Below are 18,887 nucleotides of genomic sequence, written 5' to 3'. Positions count from 1 at the left end.
AAACCTATGATAATTTCTGGATTTTGACCATTTTGAAATCCTTCTGCATAGTTGCGCGGATTTAATACTGATATATTTAGCGTTTCAGTTTGAGCCTAGGCATAAAGCTATCCCAAACCACAAATTTCTAAGGTATCCATGATCTCTGCTGAGTGCAAATAGTAGAAAGTTGTTTAGATTCCAAGCACACATTCGAAAATGCCAAGGAGAAAATGGTTTATTTACTATTAACCTGTCAGCTTGAAATTCAGCAAGTCACCTACAGTACCAGCATGCTCAAGCATGCTAAACATCTTCCTTTCTGGTAACACTGTAACGAAATGCCTCTGACTGGTGTATTGAACTCAAATGACTTGTGAAGAAGAAACTGCAGTTTGACTTTCTGTGTAATCTCTCACATGGCAATAAGTTTTTTTACCCTTCCCAGGAGAAACAATGTCTCACTTCAGTATTTTCCAGTTAATTTCAATTACTGCTTTGGTTTGGTTTTTTTTTTCCCCCACTTTCAGTCATCCATGCATAACTTTCCTTCCGATTTCAGTAATTCCTTCACCAACATTAACCCTGTCAGTTTCAATAGGGTAAGTACAGATGAAGTTTGCTCAAAATATATTAATTGTAAGTTTTGTTTGTGAAATGAAATGTGGAACAGGTATTAGAATTAATGAATATTCTTTAATGTACATAATTTAATTCCTTGACAAAAGAGAAAGACTATTTTTGTAGAAATTATTTTTAAAATATTTTTGTGTTATATGGCCTAGATGTCAGGACTATATTTGAAGAAGTAAAATCTTAATTTAAATAATAAACAGAGGCAGTAAATTTTATATGATTCTTTGTTTAAAATGTCCTTAAGAATATTCATAAATGCACTACACCTACAAAGAATAACTAGTTCATCTTAGCTGTGATTTGAGTTAATTTTTTAACTCCCAAGTATATTCCTTATGAAAATTATTATGAGAATTAATTGTGCTAAAGTAGAACAGACTATGTAGATAGCACCATATAGGATGCTGGGAAAGACTGACTTGCCCTCTCACATCCTCACAGTCTAAGGACAGCAGTCCTATTCCTCCAAGTCCGATACTTAAATCTCCAAGCAGAAATGATGCCTGCAGTCCCCTCAAAGTTTGACATAGGTGTTTGTGGCCAACTGACCTATGGCGGTCTGACTGCCAAGCTCATGCTCTGCAAAGAGCTTCTCATAGAAAACCTGCTCTGTCACTGGCCAAGAGTGTGGACTCCAGAACGATTAAAATGAATGCAACCTTTCTCTGAATCTTCTTAAGGGGAAAAGATCTGTTCTTTGCAATTAGTTTTTGTTCTGGTAAAGGTATTTTTTCTGCATGATGGTCTATGTCTTCTTCATTTCATTGCCTCTTCAACTTCTATCTCCTTTCTCCCAAATCTCCACTTCGTTGTTCCAGGCTGATAAGCCTGAGGTACAGTCCCCTCCTGCATATATGTACCCAGTCATCTGTGTGCGGAGTGGGAGGGCTAGCACGTCAGCAGTCTACATTGCTGTGATTCCTTTCATTCATTCTCTTTGGCCCTGTGAGTTTTACATTGCTTTTTTAAAGCCAAGCCTGAGCAGGAAGCCTGTGGAACTGTCTTGTCATTGTCTGTCTTCCCTGGAAGCTAGAGCACTCTCCTGGGAAAGGCAAGCAGTGGTTCAATTTTCTGCTGGGTAAGAGACCCTAGACCTCAGGTTTCCTATTTTTCAGGACAAGGGCTCTTCTCTGCTAGTCAATCTAGCCAAAGAAGAGCTCATCCATTGCTGGTCCTTAACCCTCAGGAGAGGACCTGAAGTTCTGAATTCAGAGTGGATGGAGGTGCCTGCTGAGCAGTGCTGAACCAGAGGTCTGCTTAGACCTTTCTTTGTATTATTAGCATTAGTGTTTACAGCTAGGGATTCATATCTACTAGCTGCCCTACCCAGGTGAAAATCTGAGTCAGTTCTCCCTAAAGACACCTGCCTCTCTCAATCAATTATTAGGGGGCCTAATTATGTAGTCTGGGCAATTTGCTGGAAGCTTATTTCTTGGGCAGTGTGAATACGGTTCAAAAGCAGTTACCAGAAAAAATTCTGTCAGCAGGATTCGTTCTTTGGCAACATAATTCATGATTTTCCTTTTCTAAAACAAGAAAAAAAAATATGCAAACAGTCTAGTAACCCAGCAGTGATGGAACTATAAAAAGCAAATCCATAATTACAAGGGAGAGCACCCATACAATGGACATAAACTAACTTGCTAGTAACCTTTACCAATTAGAATAAATTGCACTGTTAATGTAATGACTATTGTTCATGAGCTGTCACTTAGGTTTTCTCAGGAGTATCTAGTAGAACATACCAGAAATTAAGAAACAGAGCATTTTCGTCTTTTGCCTAATGAGGAATAATGAGAGAGAGTGTAATCATCTAATTTCTAGCAAACCACCACACTGCTCTCACTAACAAGAGGAGATGTAGATAATATCCCCAGAGAGAAGAGAGCATCTCTCCACTTATGCTGCTTTACGTCAATAACACCACTGACTTGCATGAAATTACTTGCAATTTACTCCTTGTTCCACTTCAGGAAGAAGATTCAGACCCAAAGAGAGTAGGATTTACTTACTAGTAAATGCTATCCTGAAAAATGAGAGGATGTACCCACCAGTTTTATTCTGAGTTGATGCTATACGCTCTTTGTCTCATTTAAAATTCAGAAGGTTGTGAATAACCAGAAACCTGTCTGTTCCCATAGGCAAAGATTCTCCCTTCTTCCAGGTTCCAGTTAGTAAGTAGTCAAATTCACTTTCCTGAGCACCACAGTCCCTCCTCACATGCATTTCTGAATATGAATAAGACCCTCTGCCTTCAGCACAAGATAAGCATGCTATGGGAAATCAGCATGAAGGAATCCAGTTCTTCTGTCTGTGCTGGTGCTGTACACCTTTTCTATAAGCTGAGTCTCAGAATAAAACTTATTCCCTAGTCATAAAACTCAACAACAGTTAGTTCTGATTTAAAAAAATAGGTTTGTTTTGAAATGAGTCATAAAAAAAACTTTTCCTGTGTTAGAAAAAAGCACTTTTTACTCATATTTATGTAGGAGAACTAGATATGTTTCCAGAGAAGTAATCCCAGATGTCCATATGTTCACACTAGCCTGTTACATTCCAACTTAAAGTATTTATAAGCATGTCTTGCAGGCAGGTGCAGTTGAGGTAAGTGGAAGCAGAGTAGTTCATGAAAACAGGAGTGAAATATCAATAGTATTTCAAGGGTTTACCCTGGAGGTTGTAAAAGGATGTAGGAGAAATATATTAAGTGCTATTAGGTCTGTATGCTTACGGATATAGAAGAGATGTTACCCTGTTGTGCATCTAAAACCAAGCAGAGGCTTGTGTTTATTAAATGGTTTTCAGCTACTTTCTGATGATAAAGATGCATATTCTGTAGGTAAAAGATGAATTCATAGAGGCATCACATAATCAGAATCTGCTTTGTATTCCTACCTCAAATATGCTTGAATTACTTAAAAAACCTTTTAGACAATACTTCATTTGAAACTAGGCTTCTTGAACTGAGAATTAAACTATTATTTTCATTGACATTTTATTTCTGTGAGTGAAATGTATTTCAAATTGCAAATGCCAGAGTGTCAGAAAAAGTAGTTTTAGTTCCTGGGATTCTGTGTTTTGTATTGTTGCTGTTACTAGTAAAAAAATTAAGAACACCATGACTACTCAGCTCCTGTAGAGAACTTTCTATTTGAAAAAGCAATAGGAAATAATTAAAACCTAATGAATTAATTTTCCACAGTAATTACTGTGTTTTACCTCATTATTATCCTAATTTTACAACTAGAAAAAAAAAAAACAAACAAAATTAGGCCCAGGGCATGCTTTCCCATTTTCTTAAAAGGGAACTGACCTCTGAAGCCAGTACCGTTTGTAGGAACTAAGCCGATGAGAACTGCACGCCTGATGGCATCGTGGTGGCTTTCAGATCCTTCCCTTGCTGTGAGGCTGTGCTTACTTAGCCACAGTTTGTTTCTTTAAAGAACTGAGACTGACTTTGGGAAGCTTCATTTTCATGTTTGTCTGAAACAGGAGGAGACCTTCCCTTTGTCTCCTTCTTCTTTTTCCTTTAGGGCTAATAATTTCATGAGAGATCTATTTATTGTAAGTATTCTCTGTAAGGTTTGATGCTATACGTGAAGTTATGTGATATGCAAAAGCTTAGGTCCTGCACTTGAGGAGTTCCGATATGACTTCACAGATCTGAGCGCGTGGTAGATGCTAGTCCTGAAGTTGTTTGGGAGTGAGCATTAAAAGTGAGGAGAAGGCCAGCTACAACTTGGAGCATCTAAAGATTTCTTACCATCTTTCTTCACTATTATTAGGATCCACAGAAATGGAAATACTGAATAAAACTACTGACTTGTATAAACTCCTTTTGTCCTTCACTTTACTAGTTCCCTGCTTTGCAGTTTTAATTTCTGAGTCCCTGTGCAATGTATGTTAGGAAGCTCCAATCAGCCAGATATCCACACTGGGACTTGAGATGTCTCTGTGCTCAGTCCGCTGCAATGTGCATCAGCCATTCCCTTTCATGAGATAGTGTTCCATGACCTAAAAGGCTTTGAAGTCTGTAGCATTTTTTTTCAGAATCTGTGTCATAATTTGGATTTCTTTGCTTCTGTATGCTCTTTAATTCCCACCTTCTGATTCCTCATTATGCTTCTACTATTAATGAAGCAACCTTAATTTAACAGAGCTGCTTTTAATAATGTCCATATTGCATGGAAGTCTAACACAGAAACTTACTTTCATAGGCTTTCATATGAGTCATTATGTGCCTTAAAGCTATTATGTGGTAGTAAAATTAACTGTCATAATTAATTCATCCCATGAAAGAACAGAATAACTCTGTCAATTATGTATTTAAAATAGTCTGAAAAGGGGGGTGGAAATTACTCTGGTTTTGTTGACATTGAGGTACATGTGTTAGAGGTAGGAGAGAGCTTCTCTCCCACTGGCAGTTATTTTAAAAAAATAGATTACAACGTTATTTGTTTCAAAATCTAATAGGTACTTATTAAAAATTGCCAGAATTTGCATTTTTGAGGTTTGGTTTGTAGTTTGTGTCCTCATGTGTCCAATAATCTACAATGTGCATAAAAAATAATTTGATTTTCTTTAAAACCCTATTTAATTTTCTGTAATGATAAAAAGGCTACCATCCTGCTTGCTAGTGCTGCTTATCAGACTGTCCTTTATTGTTTGAAAATGGCTTTGCTTTTTAACCAGTTTCTACTCGCTCATCTCCATATCCTACTCTATCAGTGCCTTCTTTGTAAAGGCTAATGACCATCACCCCAGTTTTGAGAAGTTGTGTTTGTTTCTTTTGACTTCAGAAGAACCTTTTTGTGCTCAGACTGTCAGGAGAAAAGGCCAGACTGTACTTCAGGTTGTATTCCCCAAATGACAGAAACCCAGCTAGATGGGATTTTTTTTTTAAACTTGGTTACTAATATCCCGGATTGTCCACCTATGAAGTCTTGACTATTCAGTCTCAGATATGATTGTCTTTAAGCAGTTTAACATCCTTGGGTAGGGGGAGCTAGATATAGAGAGTATTCAGAAGCATAATTGGTTTGTTCTGGCCCTCAGTAGCAATGTATTAATAACTGTATAGTGAACATAAAGATATAAATCAGTTCCTTCTTTACATGGTAGTAGTTAGAATACATGTAGATGTTTTGATGATACTTTTGTATAGCTCAAATTTGACTATCAGATTTACTTAGTATCAAGCTGAACAAAGACAAAATTATTCTATAGATAGAAAACATCATGAAAAAAATGCCTGGTTAGCATTCTTGAGCATCCACTATCATTTAATGTAGATCTAGTAATGTAACTAGATTATATCATTTCTAGAACATTAAGCTAATTTTTTTACTAATATTAGTTAAAGTATGAACTTTTTTGTTCAGGTAAGTAAAGACAGCAGAAATAACTTTGTGCTTGTATGTGAGAACAAATAAATCCTTTCTAAGCTGTAATCGGATAAAAACGTGCACAGTACAATAGGGTTTGTTTTTATCTCAAATGCTTCTTACAGAGGATTTTAGTATGTTTTAAAAGGCAACAACATTAAGCTAGTGAGAAAAATATTTTTAGATGAGTCTTTAAAGAGAGAGAATTCTTTGTGACAACCAGGTAGAAGAAAGAAAAAAATCAGATCCTATGAATATGGTTAATACACACTTGTAGCTCCATTTTTAATATCCTGTGAATTCAGGTGTCTGAGCAACTTCTGTTTTCTCCACCATGTGTACTAAATAGTGGTGACCTCTGAAGATTGCTTGTGGACATTTAGCAGCATTCCTAAGAAAGTGGGGCTATCATTGCTTCCCCCCACCCCTCAAGCACCAGAGGTATCTCTTCTATAACTGTTTGATAGCATGAGTAACCCAAAAGTTATGAAGAACACTGGAAGACCTAAGGGCAACCTGCATTTAACTGGGAAAGAGCTAAACTTCCAAAAAAATTTTTTCTCATTGCCATAAGGCTGTACTTCCTGAACTTCGGCGCGGGGATGGGTGTGAGATAAAACAGTGCTTACCACACAGACCAAAAAGGATAGGAGAAATTAAAATCCTCTTAGCTGCTACAATCAACCTCTTGAAAAATGCACTGAAGCTTGGGTGAGATTTAGAGAAACAGAGGAAGTGTTATAAGAAACTGTGGATCTTGGAACAGGTCTGTTTTCACCTGGTCCTACGTGTCAGTCAGCTTCATAGTGGCTGCTGGATTTTAAATACCACCTTATTTAAAGGCTTTGTAGATGGAAGCCATACAACCATTTTCCTGCAGAATATGAGACATTTATATTTTGCTCTTTTTAAAGATTTTAATTTTAGCTGGGAGAACCTTCTGGTAATGCAAATGATGAACATAGTCTAGAGAAGGTTTCTGGGGTGAGGTAAAAATCTTTCATTAAACTTTTTTCTTAACATTTCAGGTGAAATGAATTGACTAACCTTCACATAAGACAAACGAGCCCCTCTTAAGCCTATGAATTTCCCTTAAAAAATGCAACAAAGTTAATGACTTCATCAAGTTCCAACTTATGCAAATGTAGCATATCTGAGCCTCACCTAATAATGGAATTGCTGAGTCTTGTAGTGCTGGATAGTCAGCTTAATCACAGACTTCTTTAATTGCTCTTTCCACAGATCTGTACCCCAGATTTGGTGGTGTTTCTGGCATGTTCCAGTCAAAGGCTGAAAGAAAGGTTACTGAAGCGTGCTGAACAGCAAGGGAGACCTGATGATAACCTGAAAGCCACTCAAAGACGACTAATGAATTTCAAGCAGAATGCTGTCCCATTGGTTAAATATTTCCAGGAAAAAGGGCTAATCATCACAGTAAGTGCTGCAGTATATACCTCTGAAAACTTAAGTGTTTTTGTGGTTATAGTTGACTTCTTAGACCTTTTGCTTTAAGATAGGCTAGATGAGTCAAGTTATGTTTTAGGTATACACCATGGTTACTGAGAGCAAACTTTCAATTTGCTGGGAGAGTGTTTTCTGCAAAACGCAGTAACACAGAGCAAAATTCATGTGCATGTAGATGACATGGTAAGCACCATGTCAATTCTTTGCTGCAGGCGTAATTTGCTTTGCCAACTAGTTGCAAACCCTTTGCTCAGAAATTATTTGCATGAAAGAAAAGCTTGCTTTGAAACACTGGTTGCTATTCCAGTGCCAGCAGTTTCATCCCTTGCAAATAGTCATGTAATCTTTGGGTGGTTGTCTTGAGAGGGGAGGAAAGCAGAAAAAAAATACATTCTGACAGAAAGCACATCTTGAGTTGGATTTAAATCAATACAAATTCTTCAAGGAATAAATATATCTGGCTGTTGACTGTCTCCAGTCAAATAAAAAGTCCTTAGATTATCTTATCGTGGGTTAAACACTATATGATCTCCTACAAGCTTTAATATTTCAGATGAAAATTTTGATGACAAGAAAACTGCAATGTAAATAGACCACTTGGATATCAGTGAGAATACTGATTTCTGCAATATTTGGGGCGAGAGAAAGTATCTCTAAACACAGAACATACCAAAAGCTGCATTCATAAATAAAGCCAGAAGTACTTTATGGAAGCAGGGCTAGCAAATACAGCTGAAGTATTTAAGTGGTTAATGATGATGAATTCAATGAGCAGTTGACAACAGTTGAATTTTTGACATGTTCTAAATTATGGACTGTGTCTGGTTGTAAGAGTGCACCGAACTTCGTACCACATATGGTACCATGAGAGCACAGATGGCCTATTTTGTTTCTTTTGATAGCCTAAATAACTTAGGTAGTGCACATTGGTATGTTCTCCTCATGGCAAATATGACTAATTCTATCTACTGGTCAGATTCATGAAGGGCCAAAGCATTCTTAATTGCAAAGTCATCTAATGATGTTGGTAGCCTTAATAATGCACTTCAACATCTTTCTCAATGTCAAAATGAAAATACCAGGAAATTATTACATTGTTTTCTCCAGAGAGTATTTTTTCTGTTTGAGGATTTTGATTAACTCTGTTTGGAAGGATGAGAGGACTGGAATTCTTGGAAGTTGTTCTTCATTATTAAGGAAGCGTGTATTTTGTGACATTTCTATAGCCTTTACAAGTGCTCCTCCTACGGAAAGCATACTTAGTTCTTCAGGGGAAATGTGCCTTTGTACATAAAGCATGCTTTGCAATGTTCACCTTAGATATCTCTTTTCTTTTTGAAGAATGCAGATGTTTGTGATGGGTATGGAAATAGTAACATGGCATGTGAACATTATATTACTGTCCACTACAGGACAAGGAAACAGTCTTTAATATGAAAAAAATTTGTAAGATTTGAATTTACTCCTTAACTATATGGTATCTACTCAAATTGTGTTAATATAATTTCATAGAGATCTAGAAATTACTCTAGATTCACATCGGTAGAAGAGAATTAGACTTTGGAAGGGAGACTCTGTTGTTCACCTGTCATTAGAGCTGCTACAGTGCAGCTGCCTTTCCCTTGTTGCAAAAACAGGATGCAATAGTAAAGCCAAGCCCTGAGAATTAGATGCATGAGTAATTTCACAGCCAGTGGATAAAAAGATCCCTTTTTGTAGATGATAAAGAATATATATGGCAGACCTAATTTCCATAGAATTTTATTGCATACGGAAGGTAAGTTTTGCAGTTCCCTAAGGCAGCTGAGTTAGTGGGAGATGAAGGAGAAAAAGGAGTAGCTGGGAAAGGAGTAATAAAAAGAGATTAAGCATGCATACTCCAGAGCAAGTATGCAACTGAAAATTTCTACAAAAGGACATTTTTTAAAAGCACACTCCTTGAAACAGAGGAAATGTATGCTAAGTCCACATAGGTAACTACTACTAGAGCGAGTTCTAAATTTTAAAAGTGTTTCTAAAAAATGGTTATATTGTCACCATTTGTTCCTTTACTTAGTGCTCAATTTACAGATCAGCATTATCTATGGAGTTTTGATATTCTTCTAACAACATAATTTCTTTTCATATGTTCATTTTGTTGGAAATTCATTTGTCCAATGGAAAATCTAAGTATGTTTCTGCCAACATCGTGTCCTATTGTTTAAACAAATATCAATGGAGATAACGAATGTTATTCCAAATGGCTTTGATCCCATTGTCTTCTTCACTGAGGAACTTGAGCTTTCTTTTGGTTTTGAAAAAAAACCAAATCATATAATTTTTCATAGCCTTCCATCAGTGGAAAAGACAGAGTTTTCTTAGAAAGACATAGGATCCGAGAACCATTGCAGTCTTCACCACCTTCTCTTGATGGAAGCCTTGCATCTTCAACTTGCCTTTACTAGTATGTATCTGTATAATACACACGTAATATTAACACTTCTACATACATGTGGTGCACTTGTGCATGCTATTTCTCTACAGGAGGAAGCAAGAAAGAAAATCACATTTATCCTGCTGGTTATAACGTTGAACCTGGAAAGCACTGAAATATTATGTTGATGAGAGCAGTGTAAGAACTAGAACAGCATAAAATAGAATTACACTAGCCTGATTCCTAGAGGAGTGAATCCTTGAGGCAAGGTGAGGCCAGGTCAATGCTGACCAAGAAGAAAAAAAAGATTTACATTTTTCTTAAATCCCTACCTGCACCTTGTCACTGCTATTCAAAGCTTTAAATCACAGACATTTCTTCTACCCAGCATCATGATTCTACTCAGGGAAAAGAAACAGAACCGTTTGTCTTAGGGAGAGTTACAGTTTTAGAACCACAGCTCAAATTTTAAACATCTACTTAAATATGTTGTTCTTCATCAATAAACAGACTAAAAGAGAAAAGAAAAAATCACTGAAATCTAATTAAATGATTAATGAGCAGTCTACTGTTAGACACTGTGTGAGTAATAAAAATCTAAATTCCCAAAGAATAGTAATTTTCCTGCTCCAACAGTTATTCCATACTGTTTTTAACATATTTGGTTAATAGAATTAAAAACCATGTTCTTCATCTCAGCTCTTATTGATTAGGTTGCTTAGGTGTAATTCTTTCCCTTCATCTTTTTTTGTTTTCCTCTTGATATTTGATAATTTTATAGAGTACTTAGCTTATTCTTGTTTGCTGCTCTGTATACCTTACATTTTCAGTCTGTGTGTGATGTCCCTGCTCTCAGACTCTGATCCTGATTTCTGTTTTCAAGGAAATAAGTGAGGGCCCAACTATAGTACTTCTAAGAAATGGGAAGATATAACTCTGTCCTTTCTGAAAAACTCCTTCTTTGGAATAATGAAGTTGGAACATCCAAAATTTTGGATTGTTGTTCAAATTGAACAGAACTGTAAATTTCATTATAATTAAGGAAGAGAATATCTGATATTTTCATGAACACACAGTCTGTGCTTAAAATTCTTTTTAGCAATCTACTAATCTTTTAGTAGTTCCAACAAATCAAAACCTTACTCTACTTAATTCAAATTTGATTTGAGGAAGTATCAAGACGACAGTGATAGATATCACAAGACTGGACATGGAGTATATAAATAGATGCATATGCTGCCATTTATTGTATCAGTAACTCTTCAAAAATCTTAGAACATTATATATTGTTTATCTAGACAATAACTAAGAAACAAACTAAAGGGGGGGCAGACGTTAGTTAGATTAAATTACAAAAGGGAGAAAATGTAAATGCCTAGATGATCTGCAAGTACTCTAATGTTTAGCAGAGGACTTCAGATCAGAACTGAATGAGAATCATTGTTAGGTACGATTCTATGATTTTTTTGTGGTAAGGGTGGCAAGACACTGGACCAGATTGCCCAGAGAAGTTGTGGATGTCCTATTCCTGGAAGTGTTCAAAGTCAGGTTGCACAGGGCTTTGAGCAACCTCATCTAGTGAAAGATGTCCCTGCCCATGGCAAGGAGGGTTGGACTACATGATCTTTAAAGGTCCCTTTCAACCCGAACCATTCTACGATTCTATGATTCTATACTTTGTTATTTTGGCTACAGTACTCCTAGAGATACAGTATGGTGTCATTTCAGTTTCTAACACTGATTTGTAGGGGTTTCCCTCTTTTGTTTTTAATTAGATAATAATGAAAAAGGCAAAGAAAGAAAAAACCCTAATCCCTACGTAACTAATATGCTTTATTGCTTTTAATGTGGTTGCTGTCCTGAGAGAGAGCTAGCTTGCTCTGAAAAAATGTGCTGTGAGTTACAAATAATAAAAAGCGAATCCTTCTCTCTACCCCCAACCCCTGGTACCCCAGCCTAGATAAAATGAGTTTCAGGAGAAAACTGGTTTGTGTTAGCTGAAGTTCTAGTCCAGCACATCTTTGTTGTCTAGTGAGAACTTACTGTTAAAGGAGATAATTATTAAAAGATTTCCTTAAGAATCAGCTGAAAAATTCAACTGAAAACTGTTTTATTATTTTGTTAATTACAAAATACATTTCTCTTCTGGACATTGTATTGATGTTTCATCATTATTAGACCTGCTGCTATGAACTTCCTAGCCCTTAAGAACCATCAGATAAAGTTCAAGAAAATCACATTCACTGACCTTTGAATAAATTACTAGGATGTAAAATTATTCTAACTAGGACATTTTTTCATTTACATCCCATCTGATGTAATTCATCCTACTGCAGGGAAGTTTAAAGAACACACCAATACAGCATGGTAGACCATGATGAACAAACCGTTGTAGCGCTTGTATCATAATGTTCCTAACTCTTAAGTCGTGAACAAAATCTCCCACAGAAAGCAGCCTCTTTGCCTACAAGAAATGTTTTTTTTTCCGCTCAACTGACTCAGTTAAGCTGTTCTCAGTCATAGGGATGAGCTATATTCTGGAGAGAAAGAAATGAGAATTCAGAGGATAGTGGATGGTGCCCACACAGTGAAAAATACCAGAGTTATACTTTTTTTTTAACTGCTGATTCACTGAGGAAAATGCAAGAAAAAATTAGGGCTACTTATTTGTATAAAATGAAGCCATTGGTAACAATCAGCCATATTCAGGAAAGTAAAAATTCTGACCATGCTGTGGTTATTGCTGTTGTGTTTTTATCAGAGGAAAAAATTATCAGAGGTGAGGAGGGCAAGATAATATGCAGGATTTGTATCTTCAGATAATCTGTATTTCAGAAACTAGTTGTTTGTATCAAACCAAAACTAATTGTGGGAGGATGGTAGGATAGAGGAGAAGTTAGATAGAAAGGAAAAGGCAATTAAACTTCAAGTCTCTGCCTTGTTCAGATGGATTTTAAATCTCTGCTATTCCCACCACAGTGACACCCATCACCCAGCTATTGGTTATTTTGAAAAGGGTCTCTAAATCTCCACTTTATCTGGACTCTAATCTGGTATAGATATTGGTATAGTTAGTGGAGAGGAGATCATTGGGTTACAAAAATCTTTCAGTCACAGTTATTAAAGCTGTTCTCAGAGAGCTTAGCTGTTCTTTGTAGAACATATCTGTTGGTCTAGACAGAAAAAAATTTTACAGAGCTCATCTTCATAGCAGTGGAAGTTTCTCTTACTGGAGACAGGATTAGGCCCAGTCTACCTTGTTTATAATAATTCTATGTAAGCATAGTGCTTCAGTGTCAACCTTGTTTGTTAATAAGCCTGCGTGTATTTAAAAACAAACAAAAAAAGACTGGATTTAGTGAGACAAAAGTGCTAAACTTTAAAAGAAGGCTCTGGACCCTATTTAAACAGCAAGGACGGGACAGCATCCTGTGGCATAAAATGCTGATTTCACCGATATCTTCATTCTCTTGCTTGTCTTTTTAGGAAATTTACCATGCCTGTGCAAAACATTAAAATGACATTCAGATTAGTCAGAGAAGTAAAGAGAACCCAGAAAAAGCAGTTGAAGCTGGAAATGGATTTTAAGCACATATTTAGAAGTTGAATAGTTGTGGGTGAGGGAAATAGCTTATATAGCTGTCTGCCCTCATTAGCATCAAACAAGCCTAATGGCTGTCAACTGTCACAGAAAAATTCCCCACAGAACTGTTATATAAATTTTTCTCTTGATTTGGTTAAAAAGGGGGTTTTGCTATAGTATTGCACACTGACATGAACTTTAGCTACAGGCTGTGACTTCCCAATACGCTGACGAAAATATCAGTTATAATCCATTTCTAAAGTTTCTATGCTATCATAGCTGTCCAACTTGAGGTTTTGGGTTGGGTTTTTTATTTATTTAGTTATTTAGCTGTGAATGCTGATTCCAAAGGACTTTCAATTAGTCGTTCCTTCTTTAATTCCAGGCCCCTCCCTGGACAAATGTGGGTCCTGAAGTCCATTCAGCAACTCTCAAGATCCATCCTGATCTTATCGATAGCAAACTGTTATGCAAAGGCATGATCTGAACCTCCACCCTACTTCCAGGTCCTGATGGCACCCACTGCCAGGCACCTCTCCCAAACCAGAATCCACCTCCAAGAATCTTCTCCTCAGTGGAGGAACGTGCGTCTGGTTTGGCAGAATGCAGAATGACTGGCTGCTCTTGTTTTTATGATGGTGGTACTTGCTCTCATCTGTGCAGTTTTGCATTAAGCAATCCTTAAGAAGAAAATTAAAAAAATCGCACACCCCCTTCCCTGAAGTAATGCTAGGAATAGAGACTGTTAGCCACCACCTCCCCCGCGTGCTCTCACTTCTCCGCTGCAGGCTCAGGATCTCATTTACATGCCATCTGATGCCTTGGATCTTGCATTTTTGGCTGCAAAGTGATACAGACTTGGCAGGAATGGTTTCACTTGAACATAGGCTTGTCTGTATCTGAGCATAGCCTTTCTCTGCACAAGTCACAGATGTAGGTTTGAACTTGCTTTGCTTTGTAGAGGGTACTGAACTGAGATTTCTTGTTGATTGGCCCAATGCCACCAATATATTTTCAAATGCCTCTCAGTTGTTTTAAAAATACAGTAGTCATGAGCACAGTCTTGTAAGATCATGTTAGATGTGCTTTTGACATGACTACTACACTGGCTCTTCAGAGTACTTCTGGTTTCTTGGGCATGACCAAGTAGGGGTGTGAAGAGGAACCCAGATAGCTTTGAATGTCAGCTGGAGCAAAACATCAATGTTTTAGGAACTTTTCAAATTAAACAAGGAATGTAGGCAGCTATTTGTGGGAACCTCAAGACCAGAGGTTTTGTTTGAGATTCAGGACTCTTCCTCTGTTTTGCTGCACGGTTCCTAAATCTTTATCTGTCTCCATGAATGTATATGCTTATATAATAATGAAAAAAATTTCTATACAGGGAAAATGAGGTGTGGGATGGGAAATAATTACTATCAATTTTTCGTTTTTCAGTGATTCACAGCAATGAAAGGTAAGTTGGAGCCTAGAACAGGTAACCAGGTCTCTGCAGATGCAACAAGTCAGCTATCTGTCATTGCAAATGAAGGGTCTCTGTGTCTATCCTATGTTTGATAGCTCTTTTGCAGAAAAATTGGTATATGAGAAAGGACTTGGAACTGTTTCCTGTGGAACTGCTGGACTAGAGAAAGTTTATGCATGCTCTCATCACTGCTAGGTTTTACACTGTGTCTCAACACTGTGTTACTACTTTATGAAATATTTTGAAGAACACACAAAAGAAGGTATATAAATGAAATTTATGTAGAAATGTGTCTAAACAAACTTTGTAAATATATGCACATTTTATATGAGAAAGGTAGATGAGTAATTTGTGCATATGTGGAAGAATGTGCACCATATACACTTTACAGGCTTCAAAATATTTTCAGTCTCTGATTATATGATTTATGTCAACAAGTTAAGTATATCAGAAATACTAATGTCTGCCAGAGAATGACCAAGCTTGGAAACTTGCCATCTGTGTATACATGCAAGCATGCAGAGAAACCTTGAGGGTGGAAATTCTTTGCTGAGGTGAATAGCATTGGTGCAACACTATGTTCTTTTTTAACTTTGGAAGCATGATGATTTAAATAAATACCAGCTTTTTGAAACCTGCCCTGCCTTCTGTACCCCAGGTAGTTTGAGTGGAGAAGTAGACTATGAAAAAAGAAATAAACTTTGACAAGTCTGGCTGTAGAATTAACCATTGATGAGTGCATGGGCTGAGCTGGTTTAGGAACTCCAGAAAGAGAGAGGGAATGCTGCTTCTGACAGCCATACTACCCCAGATTTATCGATTTCTGGCACTGTGAAGGCTGATACATGTTTAAAGTTAACAGACTTTTTTTACAGATCTGAAGCTGAAGCTGAGATAAGTAATTAAGCCAAGTTATCATGCAGAGAAATGAACTGTAAGACATATTTAAAAGAACATGCCCTATATATTCTGTTAAACAGTTCATCTTAAGGTAATTAAGCTGTGTCCTTTGGGTGAATATTAGCTTCTAATTTCCTCTTTGTAGTTAAAGTGAAGCTTAAAGAAGATTAATTTTTCTTGTTTAGAGGAAACTTATATTAAGAAACCAGCTTGGAAAAAATACCTCATCTCTGTCTAGACCAATGGATATGTTCTACAAAGAACCTTTCATATTGAATCAGGAATACTTGCCATCCATAAGCAAACTTTCCTGTCCTAAACCACATCTGATTTTGTGAACATCCAGCAGAAGAACTAAAACTACATTTCAGCCATGCTTTGCTGTAAATGTTAAAATACCACTTTCTTACCAAAAGTTCCATTAGTGATTTCCAGCTCTGATTACCACTGGTGGATCTTCCCTGTGAAAAGTTTATAGTCAGTGACTTCCTGATTTTATGGCAAAACCATTTTGCTGCCATTTGATGGAAAAAATTTGAGTATCAACTCACGCAAGTTGCCACATCAGTAGAATCAGGATGGTCTTTCAGCTCTTACTCTCACAGTCCTGTTAAAATGTTACATCTGGTGGCTCGTGCCCTACAATTCCAGTATTTAACATCCTTATTTTCTGAATCTTAAGTTGGTATCATTAGCTATTGTTAAGTATTTCTATTTCCTTATGCACATGACAACAGAGTGTTTGTTCTGATATCGACCATACTCAACTTTGATTCAGATGGGTGAAATGAGACTGAGTGGACTGGCCTCTAGTCATGCAATCTGGTATCAACCTGTAATTATTTGAGCATTTGCTCCTGTTCCTCCTTTCCTGTAGATGTACTGCGTGAAAGAGAGGGGAGACATAAAAGATTACAATTTCTTATTTTTTAATGCATTATAAAGATAAATTTATTCACATTTGTGAGTGCTCAGGTATTATAATGATGGAAGGTGTTTAACTGTCAAAAAGGAGAAGAGATGCTCAGACTGTCAGCAGAAAGTCTGATGCAGTTAATCTTCTGGACCCGTTCTGGCATTTTTCTTTAGCATTCTGGAGGCTTATTTCAGCGTTTAGGCTCAACAAGACAGGGTTAGATGCAGCTACGGTGTTAGTAGAGAACTGAGAAAGCTGAAGAGCTACTCATCTGTTGTGTGACTTGGGGAACACACCACACTAGACAGTACTAAAGTGAAAACTTCTCCTAGTACATCTTTCCCTTTGCAGAATATCCTTTTGAAGGTTTCTGATAGCTCTGGAGGATTTTATTGCCTAATATAACTAAAGAATATCTACCAAAAAGTGCTTTGAAGAACTGTATGAAATAATTCAGAATTAGGAAACACCTCTATAGTGTTAACTCAGCACTTCACTGAAGTAATACATCCTTGCTTCTTAAATTCACTGATACTTACACATCAGGTAGCCACTAATATGGCTAGTTTGTTACTTGTAACTGTGGTACATCATTTAGTGTTAGCACAAACATCTCTGCACAGCGTTGCCTTGTATCACGTAGACATAACCTAAAATTCTTGGCAAAGACTCTCTTGTGAATCCTCTACAATTTGTCTTTGCTGTAACTAAGCATGTTTCCTTTATCCTTTTGCACAATTATTATCCTTCCTACTCCCAGGGTTAACATTTGTACCTTTCCATCTGATACAGGACTGCAGTTTTTTTCATTAATGGCCAGTGAATATAACTATCTGTTCATTTTGTTGTCACCATATCACGTTCTGCAATTCAGTAGACTACTTAAATAATAAAATGGGAAAAGAAGGCTCACAAGACATGACTATAACACTGCAATCACAATTATCATTGTAATTTTCTGTGAAGGAAGAACTGTTGTCTCCATTCTCAATGGTTAATCTCTTTTTATGCCAACAACATGGTCATTCATGCCAGTCATGGTATAGCAAATAGAGGACTTGATGTGTAAAATGGGGCATCTTTTCACTGTAACTTGTTATCATCAGTTATTTGTGTATTTAGGATCGTTCACACATATGTTATCCCCTTGATCCGTTTTGTTAAAAATATAATTGCTAAAATTACGTTGGTGTTAGGCAAATCTTAACATTTTTTCATCATGTCCTCCACTGGATTTCTCCTCCAGTCTTTAACAAGAATGTCACATTGAAGCTTCACATTCACGTTTTCAATACCAGCACTCCAAAATTCTCTGCTCTGTCTAGCATGTCAGGTCTTGTCTTTTCTTGCACTCTACCGTGCATTGTGTTTTGGTAATAATATAGTTTTTGTAATGCTGAGGTCATCTCCCTCTCCTACCACTGCAAGATGCCAATTAGGCAATTTAAAAATATACTCTTCACTAGTTTCCTACTGTGTCCTGCCTTCTGTGCTTTTTTGGTCTGCTCTACAGAAAAGAACAGACTTTGTATAAATGCGGAGTCCTTACTAAAAGGGAACCTAGAATGTGGGCAATACAGTTTTTAGTCAAGTTACTTATTAAATTTATCAGTCCTTAATACACTGGAAAAAAAGCGCCAGTAATTCTATTTGTATCTGCACCTTATTGAAAGAATTTCACTATATAGATTCTACATAATATAAATTCACATAAACCCAAGGCAGCTCATTTCTGTTTCTTTTACAAGAACATTATCTCTGCTGTCCTTCAGGCTGTGTATGTCGCTTCAGACTGCTGTAATGGCCATTAAAGGTTTTGTGGGTACTTTAGCTTTCATCTCTGACCCTGTTCATAGGGTACAAGACACAAATGAGCTCAATTCCAATACTGTGAACAGAGGCTTCTCTTCATTTATGCAATTCATGTTCTGTCATATCTCTTGAACTTTAGAAAGAGGGTCAGGAGCCATGTGAATTCTGAAATGAGTTTGGTTTTAAGAACTATTTGTTATATCCTTGAACTACAGCCAAGAGACCACTCCTCAGAAAAATCACTAAATTTAGTAGGGTGAGTATAATACAGAATAAGTTAAACATATCTGGATATTCTCTCTTAGGTTAGGACTTGGTAACACAAACCATGTCAG

General features: G+C 36.9%; 1 protein-coding gene across 1 annotated transcript in view; it reads left to right on the top strand.

Annotated features, from left to right (window-relative positions):
• The window catches only part of AK5 (adenylate kinase 5), a 95,588-nt gene that overhangs the window by 15,521 nt on the left and 61,180 nt on the right, over positions 1-18,887 (top strand). The window contains exon 6 of the mRNA XM_068406123.1: positions 7,242-7,433. Within this exon, the coding sequence (XP_068262224.1) occupies positions 7,242-7,433 (192 nt within the window). The remainder of the gene's footprint in view (positions 1-7,241; positions 7,434-18,887) is intronic.

Source organism: Nyctibius grandis, chromosome 8, assembly GCF_013368605.1.
Source record: "Nyctibius grandis isolate bNycGra1 chromosome 8, bNycGra1.pri, whole genome shotgun sequence".
NCBI classification, from domain to species: domain Eukaryota; kingdom Metazoa; phylum Chordata; class Aves; order Nyctibiiformes; family Nyctibiidae; genus Nyctibius; species Nyctibius grandis.
The sequence above is the reverse complement of the archived record's forward strand: the minus strand, read 5'-3'. Positions and strand labels throughout refer to the sequence as shown.